Here is an 18,663-nt window from a genome sequence, read left to right as displayed (position 1 = left end):
AAAAGCTTTTCTCTTAGCTGCAGCCTTGAAACGCCGTCACCAACAGAAGTACGACCGAGAAGAAGAAGAAGATGCAAGAAAATACCAAAATGCTGCACGGCCACGTAACACACAGGCGCTCGCTACAGAAAAAACCGCTATTAAACCAAACAGCGGAACCGTTCAGGCAGGCCGACTACACGCCGTACACATATCCCTCGCATCACGAAAAAGTTTGTCGCAACAAACGGCAAAAACGGTGGACCTAGCTTTGGGCACCGGGGGCCGCAACGCTTGAAATAAAATGGGGAGCCTTGCAAATTCCAAATGTAAAACAGTGCTAAGTGACTAAGTTTTGACACTGGCTGTTACTGAGTGTATTTTGCAGCAATAAAAGCACCCTAGCAAATACATCGAGCCGCTATCGGAAGGAGCCATGTTAGCTATTCATTATTTGTTGACCTACAGTTCAAATTCGTCGCTTAAGCTCGCCTAGGGAGCCTAAATGTTGAACAAGGTTATGACGACTGCAGCTACTAAAACAAAGGACAATAGCGCAATGAACAACTGATTCGTTTCCACACATATAACACACACATATGTGTGCTTCTCGTATGCGAAAAAGCGGGTGTGATTGCCACCGTACGCGGCATCATTGGAGCGTATGCGCTCAGTTCTTGTTATGACAGGAATTCTGTTTTTTCGATAAGCTGACCGATGGCGCACTGGTGCAGGTTCCTTCTTTTCAGAACACTATGTTGGCGAAATAAATCAGTTGCTAGTCGCGACATAGTCCTGTGTTATTGGTCTTCCTGTCCCCAGTTCACTTGTTCTCTGTTGAGTGTTTTTTTCACTTTCTAACCGATTGAGAGCTTGCGGTGGTGTATTATACCTAGTTTATTTTGTTACGTTGAGGTTATTTCTAGGAAACAAGCAAGTATATCAGCTTTTAGTTTTGTCTAGAAAATGGTAGGTGCGAGCAGCATGTCACCGACTATAATTCGCAAGCAATTTTGGAGCCAAAGGAATACGATGTTGCTTGATGCCTCCGATATATTTTGAAGGATATGGGACAGGCCATGTACAAGAAAGAATTCTGTACGTTCAATTGGGAGGCAACATCACGGATAAAGGTGTGACAGCTTTGCTGTTTCTCAAAGAGGCCATGTTACTGCACTACACGAATAGCACTGCTCAATTTTCCTTTACGTGTCATTTGTAGGGCAGCATGCACAGCTGCAAGAACCTTGGCTCACCTAAATTGCCAGAACTTGCGGTCCCACCGTGAGTATTTCACGTGGTGAGAGTACACGTTTCCTCGCAAATTGCCAAGCCATACGTCGTATCCGGCGTCGGCCAGAACAAAACCTGTTGATATGTAAATTTGGCGTTTACTGGGTTGAACGTGAGTTCCTACAAAACCACAATACAATAAATGTCACACACAGGTGATGTTATGGAACGCAAATTTGAGCTCACTCTCCGTTTTAAGGGCACAAAAAAGGACGTGAGGCTGTAACTACGGAATTACTGCGTGCACACACGCACAAAAACACGTACGCATTTACACCGGCACACAAACACACATGCACACACATACTCATCTCATATGTGTAGCTAATGAGGATTGGAAGTGAGGGGCTTGTTGAATAAACGCAGAAAGGGAAGCCAGAGGCTCTGAATACCGAGAGGCATACGGATCATTTTTCTGCGTTGAAGTGTTTGTAATTTGTAAAACCTTCCAAAGAAGTAAAGTAAAAAAACCCATAGTTATTTGGTAAGACCCTAACCCACTAATATCGGGATACGCGTCAGATGTCAGCTAAACCCACGGGGTGACCGGCGAGGCTCTGCAGCGCTCCACTATTTTGTGTATTGATGTGAATATAATGACTCCCGTCACTTGAGGGTGGTGTCTTCTCACAGGAACAAGTTCGAACTTTCTGGTGAAGTATTTTGCTTAAGCTTCCCATATCAGTAAATGCCTTCCTGCTGCAGTGGACGCATATTGATAAATCAATAAATAAAATATTTCGACAATAACTCTTGCCTGGGAAGAAACATTCTGCTTGTGTTCTCTGAGAAAACTTCGCTGAAACAATGCCTGTCAAAAGAAGTAGGAGCCCCTAAACTAGTTCCACACCAGCGAATCTTTCGCTGACAAAAATGGAACTATCGGCGTTGTTACACTTGGAAGAACTTGCATGAAGTGGTGCGCTGGCGGAATGATACCGCTTCACATAAACTGAAATGTAGGTTTAAAGAAAATGTGTGCAATTGCTATAGAGACACCAAATTTAGTTACTTATAGCTAAGAATCGATTAGTGTGTTCACTCGCATAGAGGACCTGGAGGATTGATGGCAATGGTAGACGATTATTGTATCAATCGCGCCAATTTGCTCAATTACCGACGATAGCATCTAAGAAAGTAGGACACCAATCATAGTGTATCACTGGCGATAGCAGAGACCACAGCAAATACTTGTAATGATGCATAGCTGTGTTGAATGTTAAATGTCGAAATAACCTTTGCTACCTACACCTTTAAAAACCTGCACAACTTTCCAATATTTTGTTGTTACGCATGGTGGATCCTAAGATGTTGAGGAATTATGGGGCACAAACTGCCAGTTTACAGCAACACTGGTCACAGACCCGCTAGGTTGGCGTCCGTAGGACATCTTGTTTTGATGGGAAGTTTGTGGTCCCATGAGAAATAAGAGGTCAGGACACATCATAGAAAGAGAGGAAAGTAAAAACAAAAACAAAAACTGGCCGACAATGCCGCTTTCTCGTGTTGCAAAATATAGGATAAGCTGTTATTAATATAATTGCCATGATTTGCGGCTTCACCTAAAGCCTAGAACAAAGAAAATTGCAAATAAATTCGGAATACAATTCTGAGTAACCTCCCTTAAAACGCAGTATTAAAACGACCGATTCCTGCACCACGAGGGGCCACTTGGTTGACGGTGCTCACGCCCTAACATTCTCCCGTGTGAAGGCACATCTAAGATGACTGCGCCTGCCCCGCTGCTATAAGGAAAAAACGCGCCCAGAATTCCTCTGTAACGCACTATCAAGCTACAACCGAAGAACCGTACTGTACTGCTTCACTTTTCCATTCTCTTTTCCCAATTTTCTTATTCGCTGCCCTCCTAAGAGAATTGGTTGCCAGTTTCGTCTCAATGAAGTGATCCAACGTTTGGCATGGTTGTGGCTCCCCAATAAAATTCCCAAGATGCGAAATTGGTCGCGTTTGGTTTGAATCAAGAATCCGGCGAGGTAGATAACATGGTGGAAGTAAGGTAGCAGGTTATGAGGAAGCCCAAACTCTGTCTTATCAAGAGCGAACTCTAACCCATAGGGGGGATTTGGCGAAGGCTAGCGGCAGCTGTGTGAAGGGCAGTCATCATGCTCCCAACGCCTTGATATCCATCTGCTTCAGTCCACTCTGTAAGACCATCAGCGTAGATTATGAACGGATATGTGTGTCGATTCCTAGATAACGACCGGTTTCAGTAATTGCAAAATTGATAAGCACGGGCCCGGGGATAGGTCACTGGTTTCTCCACCTAGCCAAGAAATAGGTTCTGGTGCACCACCCCGGGTGCGTGCCCTAAGCTCAATAGGGCGATTTTATAGAAATGACTTTATTGAAGTTGGAGCCCGTTGGCTCTTATATGCAGCATCCAGTTCGGTAAAGATGGCTGCTCGATTAACATTATCAAGGGCATTTCGCATGTCATTAGATAGGGCATTCCGGGTTGGTAAGTCTGCCGAGGTGCCAAAGGCAGCCGTGTTTGTCAGGATGTGGACGAAAACCAGTTTAGCACGGATGAAACCAGGGCGGCAGGTATTTGAGAAATTGTTGCGTTCTATATTTGATTATTCTTTCGGTAAGCTTATACAGAGTTTGGTGAGAGAGATGCGGAGCTGGTTAGAGGATTGGGCCGGATTCTTGTTGGTTTCGGATTCGGCTAACCAAGGTCTACTGGATTGTATCGGAACTGTCACTGTCGCTGAGTGGTCCTTTATGAATTCAAGGAGTAGCAGCTAGGACCTCTTGTCCAGGTTACGACGGTGCTGCCTTGTAAGACCATACTGGCCAAGCTCAGAATGGTGTTTTCCTTGATGAAGGGCAGCCTCAATTTCAGGAAGAAACGGCTGTCTAGGTCCTTATAAAGGGATGCAATTATATTGGCAGGAAGGCGAATGCCGATTCAAAGCGGCGTGGGGCAAGAACAGAATGATAAGGTTGTGTTCCACAATTTCAGGCGGATTTTGTAGGGTGAGTGTTTCGAACAGCGTAGAGTGAAGTTTTCTCTTACCAACGAGGCCTCGGTAGACCCTACAGAATTTGCTGAGGCCGCGGTCGCAGCCGCGCTCCGAACACAGATTATGCCAGCATTAATTAGCGAGAGAGCGTTGATTCTCTCGGATGAGCTTGCATTGGTGCCGGATTTTGAGAAGATCCTTGTGTCTATTTCTATTTTGGATGTACAGAGTAGTGAAGGTACTCGGAACGTTTTACAAGTTTGGAAGATGCGCGTCTAAAGGGACCGTTGTGGCGTCACATTCGATGACTTCTCCAGCCTGAACCTCAGCGTCTTGCAAGATAGCACTGAGCTATTCAAGCGTTGTTGGGGTGGATACAGACCCTAATGCTCGGAACGTTGCCAGATTTTATGAGGAATAGTTTTCTTGTTCTGGTCTCCAGGATGTCTAATAAGTATGGTGGAGCTAGTCAGATTGCTTGCCTAACACTGACACGGTGAGTCACCCTTGGTAGAATTCTCCATGGCACGCCTGCATATGACCTCCATTCGGATCCGATGAAACAACTACAAGCTCTACATAGCACGTTCCTGAGGACGGTCACAGGCCTCCCATTGCACACAATCATCTGCGCTTTAGAGCAAGCTCCTGCCACTGCTTCCTCTGTCCGACGTATATTCTTGAAGAGACCGTAAATCACCAGCAATTCCGACGCACGCTCAGTATCCAGGCTGCCGCTATTACTGCATGGGACTCTCAAACGATCCCATCTCCTCCTCAATCCCCTTGGGCTCGAGGTACCGCTGTTTTCAAACATGGATTAGCTATCCTCGGAGCTAGCGTCTTCCCGTCAGCGCACTCTCTGTCGATTCATGGCACAAAGACTGCCAAACGAGGTTGACATAATTACAGACGCGAAGCTACGCGACAACACTATTAGCTTGCATGACACTGTGAAGAACACCCCTATATCAGCGAAACCACTGCTAAGGCAACCCTCGACCTGGCTTCTCTTCAAGCTGAGCTTCTTGATCTTCTAGCAGCCCTTGATCACATGACCTATGTGGCTCTTCTACCCCACCAAGAGTCCGCCACCTCACCGACTCCCACGCCGCCGTCAGAGAATTTAAACAGCTTAGTCTGAACACCCACAGACCATCACATCCAAGCCACTGTAAATCTACTGGGACGCAACAGAACGCACGTCCGCGTCGTTTGGATACCGGAGCGTAATACCAAGGGGTCGGCAGTCAGGCTGCTCATAATGCAGAGCGGTAGAGCCTTCAGTGCACCTCCGACCTTGGCTGCTCCCTATCTTGCACCCGGTCTAGGTCCACGCCTCCTACCTGATCATGCTAGATATTCCAACCAAAAGTGGCTCGCCGAAAAGACTCCACAGAGTTAACTGTCTGGTGTCCCCACCCTAACCCGATCAGGGGAAGTTTTTTTGAACACGTATATCGCTGGTGCTGGCATTATACCCGCCACACAGCCGAAATGGTTCCACTCAGACTGCACGACCTCACCATACTGTCCCAATTGTCACCAACATATTTACCAATTCCTAAACGCATAACATGGCCCTTTGAGGCTTTTACATCTCCTCGCGATTTTTTGCTGCCTGCTCTGCCCCTAACTCGTCTCCGCACGTCCCCCTTTACGAATACCGAAAATTACAACACGCTATACGTGTTTTTTCATTTAAGAGTGGCCTGGCAAAGGTAGTGTGACATTAGGTCTACACTCCCCCTCGCAAGATATGATGCATCGTCTCCAATGAGCCCCAATCGTGACTGAACGCTACCGCTTGGTCTTATTACCTTTTCCCCTTCCATTTTACCTCCTCAATTACGGCCACGTGGGCTCAATAAAGTTATTCAATTCAAATCAATTCAATTCAACGTCCTCCTAAATTTTCAGGTGTCCCTTTCGCCCTTAGCGAATACCATCCTTCATTTTCAGTTCACCGCGTTCGCTCTCTTTCGTTCTCTCTGCCTCACTTCCGCTGGTTCACAGCGATGGATGCATCTCAACCACAGTAACGGGTGCCTAAGGCTGTGCTCCAAAAAAAAAAAAACAATCGCAGAAAGTTAAAACAGCCTCCTGGTATGTTCGACGCCCTAGGCGTGCCCTTCCGATTGTGTCTGCATTCCTTTGTTCCGCATTTATATTCCAAAATGTTCCATCGTTGTCAGGGAGCCAGGTCGCGAAGCAGCTCTAGTTGAAAGCGGCTTTACTTTAAAAAAAAACTCTAACATTTACTTTCTAAAGAAAATTGAGTGAACCACGGGTGTTTTTTAACATCAAAACTCCGTCACGAGTGCGTCAAAACCTTCCCTAAACGTGGGTCCAACCGTCGCTGAAAGTGTGTCCAATCGATCCTCAATCCTCGAAGTAGCGAATTTCAAACAAGGAGCGAACCCATGCGGCGATGTTTCACGCTCTTTGTATACGAATATAAATATATACCGATACGTAGTTTATAAGGTAAAGGTATACAGTAAAGCCCGCTTATATCGAACACAGATATATCGAATTATTGCCTATATCGAACCCTTGTACAATTCTGGCAAAAATTACATGCATTTAAAACTTATTATATCGAACCCGATTTTGCGCACATGAATGTATCTAACTCTCCCGCGCGGGATTTTTCGCTCTCCTTAAGCATGCGGCAGGCTTTCCCGAAATACATCGGCGCGCAGCGGTGGCGCGGGTGTCGCTTGCGACTCCAGCGTGAGCTCGGGCGCGTTCAAACCGGCCGTGGCAGAGTGGACCAGCTCCACGCATGCATGCCGTTGGGGCCAAAAGCGCCACATTGGGTGCTGCGGGTTGCGGTGTCACCGAACTTCAAGTCCGCACCACTCGCTGCCCGCACTCGCAGTTCTTTCGCCCCAATAAATTATTGTTTTCTTTCCTAGAAAGTGTCGTATCAATAGTGAACTGCAGGGTGGTAAGAGCTCAGCGTTAGCTCGTGACTCCGTCGGCTAGATTGCTCTCATATAAGTTTTTTTCCTTGCTTCACTTTCTATATCGAATTTTTGATATATCGAACTTTTTTACAATCCTCTCGCTGTTCGATATAAGCGGGCTTTACTGTACTATTGTAGTCCATAATAATCGATTCGTGAATTGTCTTATCTGGAACCGTTTCTGTTTCGCGATTTTCTATTAGCCGCTTTGACGCAAAGCAAGCCCGGTTTTCCACATGCGCCGTGTGTCCAGAAATCTGATCAGAGCTTTTCGGTCGACCAACCGGTCTACGGGGAAATGCATTAGTTTTTTACATGCCACCACGGGTCCAACTTAGAAAGCATTCGCTTTAAAAACCGAATGCGCGGTAGGTTTCACTTGATTGCAGGAGGTGTCAGTGGTCCTTCTCACATTACTGCAACGAAACATTTGCCGAAAGGGGAAACAGTCGGGGCCGGCTTGAACACAATTCTATGTATACTAATCCTTGCCCAGATCAATAAAATCAGCGCGCGAAAAAAATGCCAAAGGAGGTATGGGTCGCTTGTTTTGGAGCGACGGGTTCTAAACACCATCGTGTAAGCTTACCGAGGCTCTGGTCGGGAAAGTTGGACACAAAATCGTCCGATGAAACCGCCAATGCGTGAACAATGAGCACTGGCATCTTTCGCGGGCCATGGTACCACTGTGCGTCTCGGGGCGGTTCGTTCCTGCCCCGGGGTATCCTCTGCATTCCGAGAAGGTAGCCATCCTCCGTTACGACGGTGTGCTCTTCAACGGCGTAGCCCTTGCTCACTATTAGTTGCGACTGGGATTACAGAAAAGATACGAAAAAATGTACTGGTGAGTGTGGGTGGGGTTAGCCGGCTTGCGACTATTGGTTTGGTATATATAACTTTCAAGTAAAATACGTGAACTATATTTAGCTGTAATAATGGAAGTACAGCAAATATCGTGTGAGCCCTAGTGGCAACAAATGCCAAATACTTTTCGCAAATGCCTATTCATATCATTGCGACGTGCGTGTCTTGTTGTATGTGGTTTCACGCAGGCACGTAAATTCGTGATGACTTCAAAAGGCATATAGTCATTTTAGGGAAGCAAATAACAAAAACAAATTCATTCGCGTACGCTAGGAATTTTCAAACTTTGCCGGTAAATGCTTTTCAGGCTGTATAGCCACAACTACTGTAAGCTAGAGCAAAATTTCGAAAGTATTGAATTGAAGACGTTACGGATGCTGCTTGTAACGAGCATTGAAATAAACTTTATACGCCTAAAGATCCTGGCAGAGTAGGAGACTTGTAAGCAAAGGAGAATCACGAATTCGGTATTACAAAGTCATATATGTTATAGGTCATGTCAGCTTCAAAGCCGGATGCTGCGGAATGCTCACAAACAGCCACTAAAATGCAGGGACGAGCTACTTGGGGAACATCCATCATTTACAATTCAGGCCGAACTGAACCAGGGGAAGAAATGGAGACAACACCAGCAAAAACAGGCTGACCTGTTTCAGTTAGCCATTAATTCTGGCGTCGACGACGGCAGAATCGCTGGATGTGCCCCGTCATGCCACAGCGGTAGCAAACAGGCGGCCGACGCCCCGTATCTGACCGTTCAAAAGACGCATATCGCATATCTGGTTGGTAGGCACGCTGGCCAACCTCGTAGTTTCCTGTGTTCGAGTGATCCATTTGCAGATTCGGTTCGTAATAGTCGGCATAATGATTACTAGGAAAGCGAACTTGCCGCCAAAAATCTGCGTCCCTGTGATAGGGACCATTAAGATTTCCCGGGGCTCGGTGGGGCTCAATGCTTGCAGCATTGATGGACGGATTCATGCATTCACTGTGGACACAAGGGCACCGACACGCAGCCTCTTTCGTCAGACAGCCTTCAGAGAAGCTTGCTGCCTTGCTTGGGACGTCTTCATGTAGCCGCAACTCTTCACGGACTATTTGCCGTATGGTAGCGGCGAGATAAGCGGGAGTCGTGCTGTCAACGCTTGCGACAGTAGTCACGTTCGATAGGCGGCAAAACTTTGGAGTTATACGGCGTTTTTTAGGGCTTCGAACTTGCGGCAATGCGGAATTACATTCGACACGGTGTCCAAATGCTCCTTGCCAATGAGGAATACGTACACATCCTCAGCAATTCCCTTCAGTAGATGGCCCACCTTGTCATCTTCAGGCATTTCGGCGTTCACTACTCAACACAGCTGCATAATTTCTTCAATGTAGGTGGTGCAGCTTTCTCCTGGGACTTGAGCTCGCTGCAGAAGAGTCTGCTCCACTCGCTTCTTCTTGGCTTGAGCGTCACCGAAGCTTTCCTTCATTAACTCTACTAGCCGATCCTACGTCGTAAATTTAGCTTCATTGTTGTCAAACCACACCAGGGCGGTCTTCTCCAAAGAAAATACGACGTTTGCAAGCTTGTATGCCGCATTCCAACGGTTGTACTTGCTCACTCCTTCGTAATGGGTGAGCCAGTCATCGATGTCTTATTCCGCTTTGCCTTCAAACTTCCGCGGTTCTCGTTGCAACTGCCAGCCGCCGGGCGGTGTCGCCGAAGAGATGCCTTGAGCCGGGGTCGCCATGAATTCTCGGACGGGCGAGAGGCCAGCTACGCGACGGCTTCAACGAAGATCCAGTGACGCCGCTGTCCGCTGTGGTGACGCCGCACCTTCCACCAAGTCTGTTACGGTAAAAGGGAGGTTTATTTCCTGGACAGGACGGAGAAGCTTCCCAGGAACGAACGGGGCTCCAAACGCACACGCCTGAGGATCGTTCCCCTTTCTCTTCCAGCCCAGGGATTGCCCATCCGTCATATATATGTGCAAGTATGTGAGGCGTTACTATATATATATATATATATATATATATATATATATATATATATATATATATATATGCAGGAAACAAAAAATACCTTAACACAAATACCCGAGAAAGTGGTTGGGAAACAGCCCCGCCGGTAGCGTAGTGGTTATCACACCAGACCGGTATTCTGGAGGTCGTGGGCTCGGATCCTACGCGGCGGGCATTTTTTCACCACTTTCTTTCTCACTCAAAGAATTCTTCATCTGTTTCAATGACCCACCACAACCTCCCCTTTGCTTTCCGATGTCTTGTTGACTGCCAACCCTTATTTTCTGTCTTATATATATATATATATATATATATATATATATATATATATATATATATATATATATATATATATATATACCGGCCACGTGATCCTCTACGTGCCCTGTGTCCCGAGCGTGGGTGACTGTGTATAGTGAGCGTGCTGCGAACACAGGGGGGTGAAGTGCGGAGCAAGCCGGTACATGCGCATATGAACCTGGTGGCGCGGAAAAGCGACTGTCCTCTGAACGGACTGGGCATACACGCACGGGGGTACAATTGAAAGGAGCTGCGGCCGCGGGGGGCGGAACAAAGTGACGGGGGGTCGTGAGGCACAACCAGGACGCCCGGACAGCGAGGAGCAACCAGTGTCAACGCTGACGCTCTTCACCTGACAAAGGCTTAAGTCACTGGAGACACTGGCGTGAGTGAACAGCACCATGCCGTGACTTGCTGGACAAGCAGGGCTTCATTTACCGGACTGATTTCTTTCCGCACTTCAGCGCACGCTTGCTGTACAAGCGTAATAGTGCTTCCTTACTTATTTTCTTTGTTCTTTCCGTTAATGTTTTCCCGGAATAAACCGGTTATGTATGTTTGATCGGGTAGCTTTACTTCTACGGGCGGGTTTGGGTATGCATGGCATATATATATATATATATATATATATATATATATATATATATATATAAGAGCAGAAAACTTTCAACAAGGTTAAAGCACGATTGTTGCCAACGTTTCAGCGAAGAGACTTGCTATATAACCCTCTCGGGGGCTCAGTGGCTAAGGCATTGCGCTGTGGAGCACAAGGACGCGGGCTCGATTCCCGGCCGTGGCAGCGGCTTTTCTAACGGCGCGAAAAGCAAAAACGCCTCTGTGTCCGAAAAAATGACGTGTGTTTGTGACGTTTCTTGATACATTGATAAATAGGCGCAAATATAAGTCGAGAAAAAATCCGCCGTGTTTTCCGGGAGCGGGACTCGAACCCACATCTCCGCATAACCGGTGCGGTGCGTTCGCCATTACGCTATCCCGTAGCGCTTCTCTCTCGACTTTACTGCGGGGGTTTATATTTACAAGTGCTCTGAGGCCGGTCAACTAGCGCCGCCCCTCGACCACCGCGGGAGACGTAGAACGTCTTCTTTCCCAGCGGCCGCCACGTAGACCGTGGTCGGAGGTCGGGGTTAGCAATAGGCATATCTGAACTGCTGGAGCCAGTGCCTCGTAATGCATGTAGCAGAACAGAAAGATACGGGACGAGGGACATGGTAAAGATACATATCAAGGTTGCAGTCGTCATTGCCAGTGCTATTCGGTTTTTCCCGAAATATTTAATAGGGCCAAATGACGTGTGTTTGTCACTTTTCTTTGATAAATTGATAAAAAGGCGAAAATATAAGTCGAGAAAAAATCCGCCGTGTTTTCCGGGAGCGGGACTCGAGCCTACATCTCTGCATAACCGGTGCGGTGCGTTCGCCATTACGCTATCCCGTAGCGGCTTCTCTCTCGACTTTACCGCGGGGGTTTATATTTACAAGTGCTCTGAGGCCGGTCAACTAGCGCCGCCCCGCGACCACCGCGTGAGACGTAGAACGTCTTCTTTCCCAGCGGCCGCCGCGTAGACCGTGGTCGGAGGTCGGGGTTAGCAATTGGTATATCCGAACTGCTGGAGCCAGTGCCTCGTAATGCATGTAGCAGAACAGAAAGACACGGGACGAGGGACTCGGTAAAGATACATATCAAGGTTGCAGTCGTCATTGCCCGTGCTATTCGGCTTTTCCCGAAATATTTAATAGGGCCGAATGACGTGTGTTTGTGACGTTTCTTTGATACATTGATAAATAGGCGAAAATATAAGTCGACAAAAAATCCGCCGTGTTTTCCGGGAGCGGGACTCGAGCCCACATCTCCGCATAACCGGTGCGGTGCATTCGCCATTACGCTATCCCGTAGCGCTTCTCTCTCGACTTTACTGCGGGGGTTTATATTTACAAGTGCTCTGAGGCCGGTCAACTAGCGCCGCCCCTCGACCACCGCGGGAGACGTAGAACGTCTTCTTTCCCAGCGGCCGCCACGTAGACCGTGGTCGGAGGTCGGGGTTAGCAATTGGCATATCCGAACTGCTGGAGCCTGTGCCTCGTAATGCATGTAGCAGAACAGAAAGATACGGGACGAGGGACTCGGTAAAGATACATATCAAGGTTGCAGTCGTCATTGCCAGTGCTATTCGGCATTTTCCGAAATATTTAATAGGGCCGAATGACGTGCGTTTGTCACGTTACTTTGATACATTGATAAATAGGCGAAAATATAGGTCGAGAAAAAATCCGCCGTGTTTTCAGGGAGCGGGACTCGAGCCCACATCTCCGCATAACCGGTGCGGTGCGTTCTCCATTACGCTATCCCGTAGCGGCTTCTCTCTCGACTTTACCGCGGGGGTTTATATTGACAAGTGCTCTGAGGCTGGTCAACTAGCGCCGCCCCTCGACCACCGCGGGAGACGTAGAACGTCTTCTTTCCCAGCGGCCGCCACGTAGACCGTGGTCGGAGGTCGGGGTTAGCAATTGGTATATCCGAACTGCTGGAGCCAGTGCCTCGTAATGCATGTAGCAGAACAGAAAGACACGGGACGAGGGACTCGGTAAAGATACATATCAAGGTTGCAGTCGTCATTGCCCGTGCTATTCGGCTTTTCCCGAAATATTTAATAGGGCCGAATGACGTGTGTTTGTGACGTTTCTTTGATACATTGATAAATAGGCGAAAATATAAGTCGACAAAAAATCCGCCGTGTTTTCCGGGAGCGGGACTCGAGCCCACATCTCCGCATAACCGGTGCGGTGCATTCGCCATTACGCTACACCGTGGAGAGAGAAGGCGCTATATATATATATATATATATATATATATATATATATATATATATATATTCTGGAGGTCGTGGGTTCGGATCTCACCCGGCGGGCATTTTTTCACCACTTTCTTTTCGACTCAAAAAATTCTTCATCTCTTTCTATGACCCACCACAACCTCCCCTTTGCTTTCCGAGGTTTTCTTGACTGCCAACCCCTATTTTCAGTCTTATTTCACGGAGCCCCTCATTTCCCATTTTCTGATTCGCTATATATATATATATATATATATACTTTGGAGAAGGGCTGTCTTTGGTTGCCGTAGCAAATAGTAAAAAATGGGTATAGCTTCTAACAAAACTGTTTATTGGTCGACGTTTCGATCGGATGCCGATCTTTCTCAAGACAACATTTCGTATTTCTGTGCACGTATTTAGAAGCTCGTCGTCCAACGACGCCGAAAAAAGACAGAGGGGGATTTGGGGAGAAAATCAGCAACAAACACACACTCCCGGCGAGGTGAGGTGAACGTTTGCAAAAACGAGAGAGAGAGGAGAAAAAAAAGCAAACGAAAGAAAACACAAGACCAAAACAAACCTAAACATGCAGAAAAAAGAGAGGATCTCTCTTTTCTGGTGTCCGACTCGCCGTGTGGGACTTTCTGAGAAGCTGCTTTCCCGCTATGCTGGCCCTTACAAAGTACTTCGTCAAGTTACGGACGTTACGTATGAAATCATCCCCATCGTCCCTTCCAGCTCTGAACCTCGGAGTGACATCGTCCACGTCGCCCGCCTCAAGCCGCACCACTCCCCTGATTTACCTTCCACATTGTAGCCGCACAGCACCGAGTCGGTGCTTATCCTGCGGTGGAGCTATGCCGCGTGGAGCCTATTAGAGAAATGAGCTAGCCGAGAAATGAGCTGGCCAGACACTCGACTTGCAAAGGGCGCAATCCCCCAAAGTGGGCTTGTGCCATGGTTGTGCGGCAGCCTGGCTATCCGTCGAGGAAGAAGAAGACGCTCTGGTGGACTAGCGTGTGCACGAGCTGAAAGACCTAGCTGCCTGTCGGAATTTGCCTTCCTAATTACCTGCCAATAGAGACACATTCGTTTAGTACTTGTGAATAAGCGTTTTCCCTGCTCTGCAACAATATATATATATATATATATATATATATATATATATATATATATATATATATATATATATATATATATATATATATATATGTATATATATATATATATATGTATATATATATATATATATATATATATATATATATATATATATATATATATATATATATATATATATATATATATATATATATATATATATATAGCGAATCAGAAAATGGGAAATGAGGGGCTCCGTGAAATAAGACAGAAAATAAGGGTTGGCAGTCAAGAAAACCTCGGAAAGCAAAGGGGTCATAGAAAGAGATGAAGAATTTTTTTAGACGAAAAGAAAGTGGTGAAAAAATGCCCGTCGGGTGGGATCCGAACCCACGACCTCCAGAATACCGGTCTGGTGCGATAACCACTACGCTACCGGCGGGGCTGATTCCCCAGCACTTTCTCGGGTATTTATGTTAAGGTATTTTTGTTTCCTGCACTTGGGGGTGGTAGCCAGTGCCACTCGGACTACTCGGGGTGAAGGGGACCTTCTTTTTAACCCCCGGGCCGTGACTCGAGTGTCTACGACATGTCGAGAGTGGTCGACCAGCGTTGAACCCTCTTAAGCTCCTTTTGGCACCAAGACTGCCAGAACAGAGGCCCTCGCTAAGCATGTAGCGAATCACAAAATGGGAAATGAGGGGCTCCGTGAAATAAGACAGAAAATAAGGGTTGGCAGTCAAGAAAACCTCGGAAAGCAAAGGGGAGGTTGTGGTGGGTCATAGAAAGAGATGAATTTTTCTAGTCGAAAAGAAAGTGGTGAAAAAATGCCCGCCGGGTGGGATCCGAACCCACGACCTCCAGAATACCGGTCTGGTGCGATAACCACTACGCTACCGGCGGGGCTGATTCCCCAGCACTTTCTCGGGTATTTATGTTAAGGTATTTTTGTTTCCTGCACTTGGGGGTGGTAGCCAGTGCCACTCGGACTACTCGGGGTGAAGGGGACCTTCTTTTTAACCCCCGGGCCGTGACTCGAGTGTCTACGACATGTCGAGAGTGGTCGACCAGCGTTGAACCCTCTTAAGCTCCCTTTGGCACCAAGACTGCCAGAACAGAGGCCCTCGCTAAGCATGTAGCGAATCAGAAAATGGGAAATGAGGGGCTCCGTGAAATAAGACAGAAAATAGGGGTTGGCAGTCAAGAAAACCTCGGAAAGCAAAGGGGAGGTTGTGGTGGGTCATAGAAAGAGATGAAGAATTTTTTTAGTCGAAAAGAAAGTGGTGAAAAAATGCCCGCCGGGTGGGATCCGAACCCACGACCTCCAGAATACCGGTCTGGTGCGATAACCACTACGCTACCGGCGGGGCTGATTCCCCAGCACTTTCTCGGGTATTTATGTTAAGGTATTTTTGTTTCCTGCACTTGGGGGTGGTAGCCAGTGCCACTCGGACTACTCGGGGTGAAGGGGACCTTCTTTTTAACCCCCGGGCCGTGACTCGAGTGTCTACGACATGTCGAGAGTGGTCGACCAGCGTTGAACCCTCTTAAGCTCCCTTTGGCACCAAGACTGCCAGAACAGAGGCCCTCGCTAAGCATGTAGCGAATCAGAAAATGGGAAATGAGGGGCTCCGTGAAATAAGACAGAAAATAAGGGTTGGCAGTCAAGAAAACCTCGGAAAGCGAAGGGGAGGTTGTGGTGGGTCATAGAAAGAGATGAATTTTTCTAGTCGAAAAGAAAGTGGTGAAAAAATGCCCGCCGGGTGGGATCCGAACCCACGACCTCCAGAATACCGGTCTGGTGCGATAACCACTACGCTACCGGCGGGGCTGATTCCCCAGCACTTTCTCGGGTATTTATGTTAAGGTATTTTTGTTTCCTGCACTTGGGGGTGGTAGCCAGTGCCACTCGGACTACTCGGGGTGAAGGGGACCTTCTTTTTAACCCCCGGGCCGTGACTCGAGTGTCTACGACATGTCGAGAGTGGTCGACCAGCGTTGAACCCTCTTAAGCTCCCTTTGGCACCAAGACTGCCAGAACAGAGGCCCTCGCTAAGCATGTAGCGAATCACAAAATGGGAAATGAGGGGCTCCGTGAAATAAGACAGAAAATAAGGGTTGGCAGTCAAGAAAACCTCGGAAAGCAAAGGGGAGGTTGTGGTGGGTCATAGAAAGAGATGAAGAATTTTTTTATTCGAAAAGAAAGTGGTGAAAAAATGCCCGCCGGGTGGGATCCGAACCCACGACCTCCAGAATACCGGTCTGGTGCGATAACCACTACGCTACTGGCGGGGCTGATTCCCCAGCACTTTCTCGGGTATTTATGTTAAGGTATTTTTGTTTCCTGCACTTATATATATATATATATATATATATATATATATATAGCGAATCAGAAAATGGGAAATGAGGGGCTCCGTGAAAATAAGACAGAAAATAAGGGTTGGCAGTCAAGAAAACCTCGGAAAGCAAAGGGGAGGTTGTGGTGGGTCATAGAAAGAGATGAAGAATTTTTTCAGTCGAAAAGAAAGTGGTGAAAAAATGCCCGCCGGGTGGGATCCGAACCCACGACCTCCAGAATACCGGTCTGGTGCGATAACCACTACGCTACCAGCGGGGCTGTTTCCCCAGCACTTTCTCGGGTATTTATGTTAAGGTGTTTTTGTTTCCTGCACTTGGGGGTGGTAGCCAGCGCCACTCGGACTACTCGGGGTGAAGGGGACCTTCTTTTTAACCCCCGGGTCGTGACTCGAGTGTCTACAACATGTCGAGAGTGGTCGACCAGCGTTGAACCCTCTTAAGCACCCTTTGGCACCAAGACTGCCAGAACAGAGGCCCTCGCTAAGCATGTAGCGAATCAGAAAATGGGAAATGAGGGGCTCCGTGAAAATAAGACAGAAAATAAGGGTTGGCAGTCAAGAAAACCTCGGAAAGCAAAGGGGAGGTTGTGGTGGGTCAAAGAAAGAGATGAAAAATTTTTTGAGTCGAAAAGAAAGTGGTGAAAAAATGCCCGCCGGGTGGGATCCGAACCCACGACCTCCAGAATACCGGTCTGGTGCGATAACCTCTACGCTACCAGCGGGGCTGTTTCCCCAGCACTTTCTCGGGTATTTATGTTAAGGTGTTTTTGTTTCCTGCACTTGGGGGTGGTAGCCAGCGCCACTCGGACTACTCGGGGTGAAGGGGACCTTCTTTTTAACCCCCGGGTCGTGACTCGAGTGTCTACGACATGTCGAGAGTGGTCGACCAGCGTTGAACCCTCTTAAGCTCCCTTTGGCACCAAGACTGCCAGAACAGAGGCCCTCGCTAAGCATGTAGCGAATCAGAAAATGGGAAATGACGGGCTCCGTGAAAATAAGACAGAAAATAAGGGTTGGCAGTCAAGAAAACCTCGGAAAGCAAAGGGGAGGTTGTGGTGGGTCATAGAAAGAGATGAAGAATTTTTTGAGTCGAAAAGAAAGTGGTGAAAAAATGCCCGCCGGGTGGGATCCGAACCCACGACCTCCAGAATACCGGTCTGGTGCGATAACCACTACGCTACCAGCGGGGCTGTTTCCCCAGCACTTTCTCGGGTATTTATGTTAAGGTGTTTTTGTTTCCTGCACTTGGGGGTGGTAGCCAGCGCCACTCGGACTACTCGGGGTGAAGGGGACCTTCTTTTTAACCCCCGGGTCGTGACTCGAGTGTCTACGACATGTCGAGAGTGGTCGACCAGCGTTGAACCCTCTTAAGCTCCCTTTGGCACCAAGACTGCCAGAACAGAGGCCCTCGCTAAGCATGTAGCGAATCAGAAAATGTAGCGAATCAGAATCGCACCAGACCGGTATTCTGGAGGTCGTGGGTTCGGATCCCACCCGGCGGGCATTTTTTCACCACTTTCTTTTCGACTGAAAAAATTCTTCATCTCTTTCTATGACCCACCACAACCTCCCCTTTGCTTTCCGAGGTTTTCTTGACTGCCAAACCTTATTTTCTGTCTATATATATATATATATATATATATATATATATATATATATATATATATATATATATATATATATATATATATATATATATATATATATATATATATATATATATATATATATAAGTGCAGGAAACAAAAATACAAACAAAATATATATACCTTTCTTGTATATATATATATATATATATATATATATATACTTGTGCATATTGGCGCGTTCATACTTTTGGTTATGAGAACGAGTTTGAACGGAAACGCTCGATGTGTTACGGAGGGCAAGCTTTCTACCTGCTGTTCTAAACTGTTGACCAGATTCGCGCTGCAACTTTCTATGGGAAATACTTCTAAAATGCTGTAATA

General features: G+C 47.1%; 1 protein-coding gene and 3 non-coding genes across 4 annotated transcripts in view; all 4 read right to left on the bottom strand.

Annotated features, from left to right (window-relative positions):
• The window catches only part of LOC144153251 (lipase member K-like), a 41,724-nt gene that overhangs the window by 20,907 nt on the left and 2,154 nt on the right, over positions 1-18,663 (bottom strand). Inside the window, exons 2-3 of the mRNA XM_077684899.1 lie at positions 7,821-8,040; positions 1,236-1,347 (exon numbers count right to left, since the gene is read on the bottom strand). Of these exons, the coding sequence (XP_077541025.1) occupies positions 1,236-1,347; positions 7,821-8,040 (332 nt within the window). The remainder of the gene's footprint in view (positions 1-1,235; positions 1,348-7,820; positions 8,041-18,663) is intronic.
• On the bottom strand, positions 15,164-15,236 carry Trnat-ggu (transfer RNA threonine (anticodon GGU)). The gene has a single exon. It is a non-coding gene; the product is annotated as a tRNA-Thr (tRNA).
• Positions 15,628-15,700, bottom strand: Trnat-ggu (transfer RNA threonine (anticodon GGU)). Its single transcript has one exon. It is a non-coding gene; the product is annotated as a tRNA-Thr (tRNA).
• Trnat-ggu (transfer RNA threonine (anticodon GGU)) lies at positions 16,089-16,161 on the bottom strand. The gene has a single exon. It is a non-coding gene; the product is annotated as a tRNA-Thr (tRNA).

This window comes from Haemaphysalis longicornis, unplaced genomic scaffold (genome assembly GCF_048455015.1).
Source record: "Haemaphysalis longicornis isolate Haplotype H1 unplaced genomic scaffold, Haemaphysalis longicornis Haplotype H1 scaffold_9, whole genome shotgun sequence".
NCBI classification, from domain to species: Eukaryota; Metazoa; Arthropoda; class Arachnida; order Ixodida; family Ixodidae; genus Haemaphysalis; species Haemaphysalis longicornis.
Note: the sequence above shows the minus strand (reverse complement) of the source record. Positions and strands in the feature narration are given on the sequence as shown.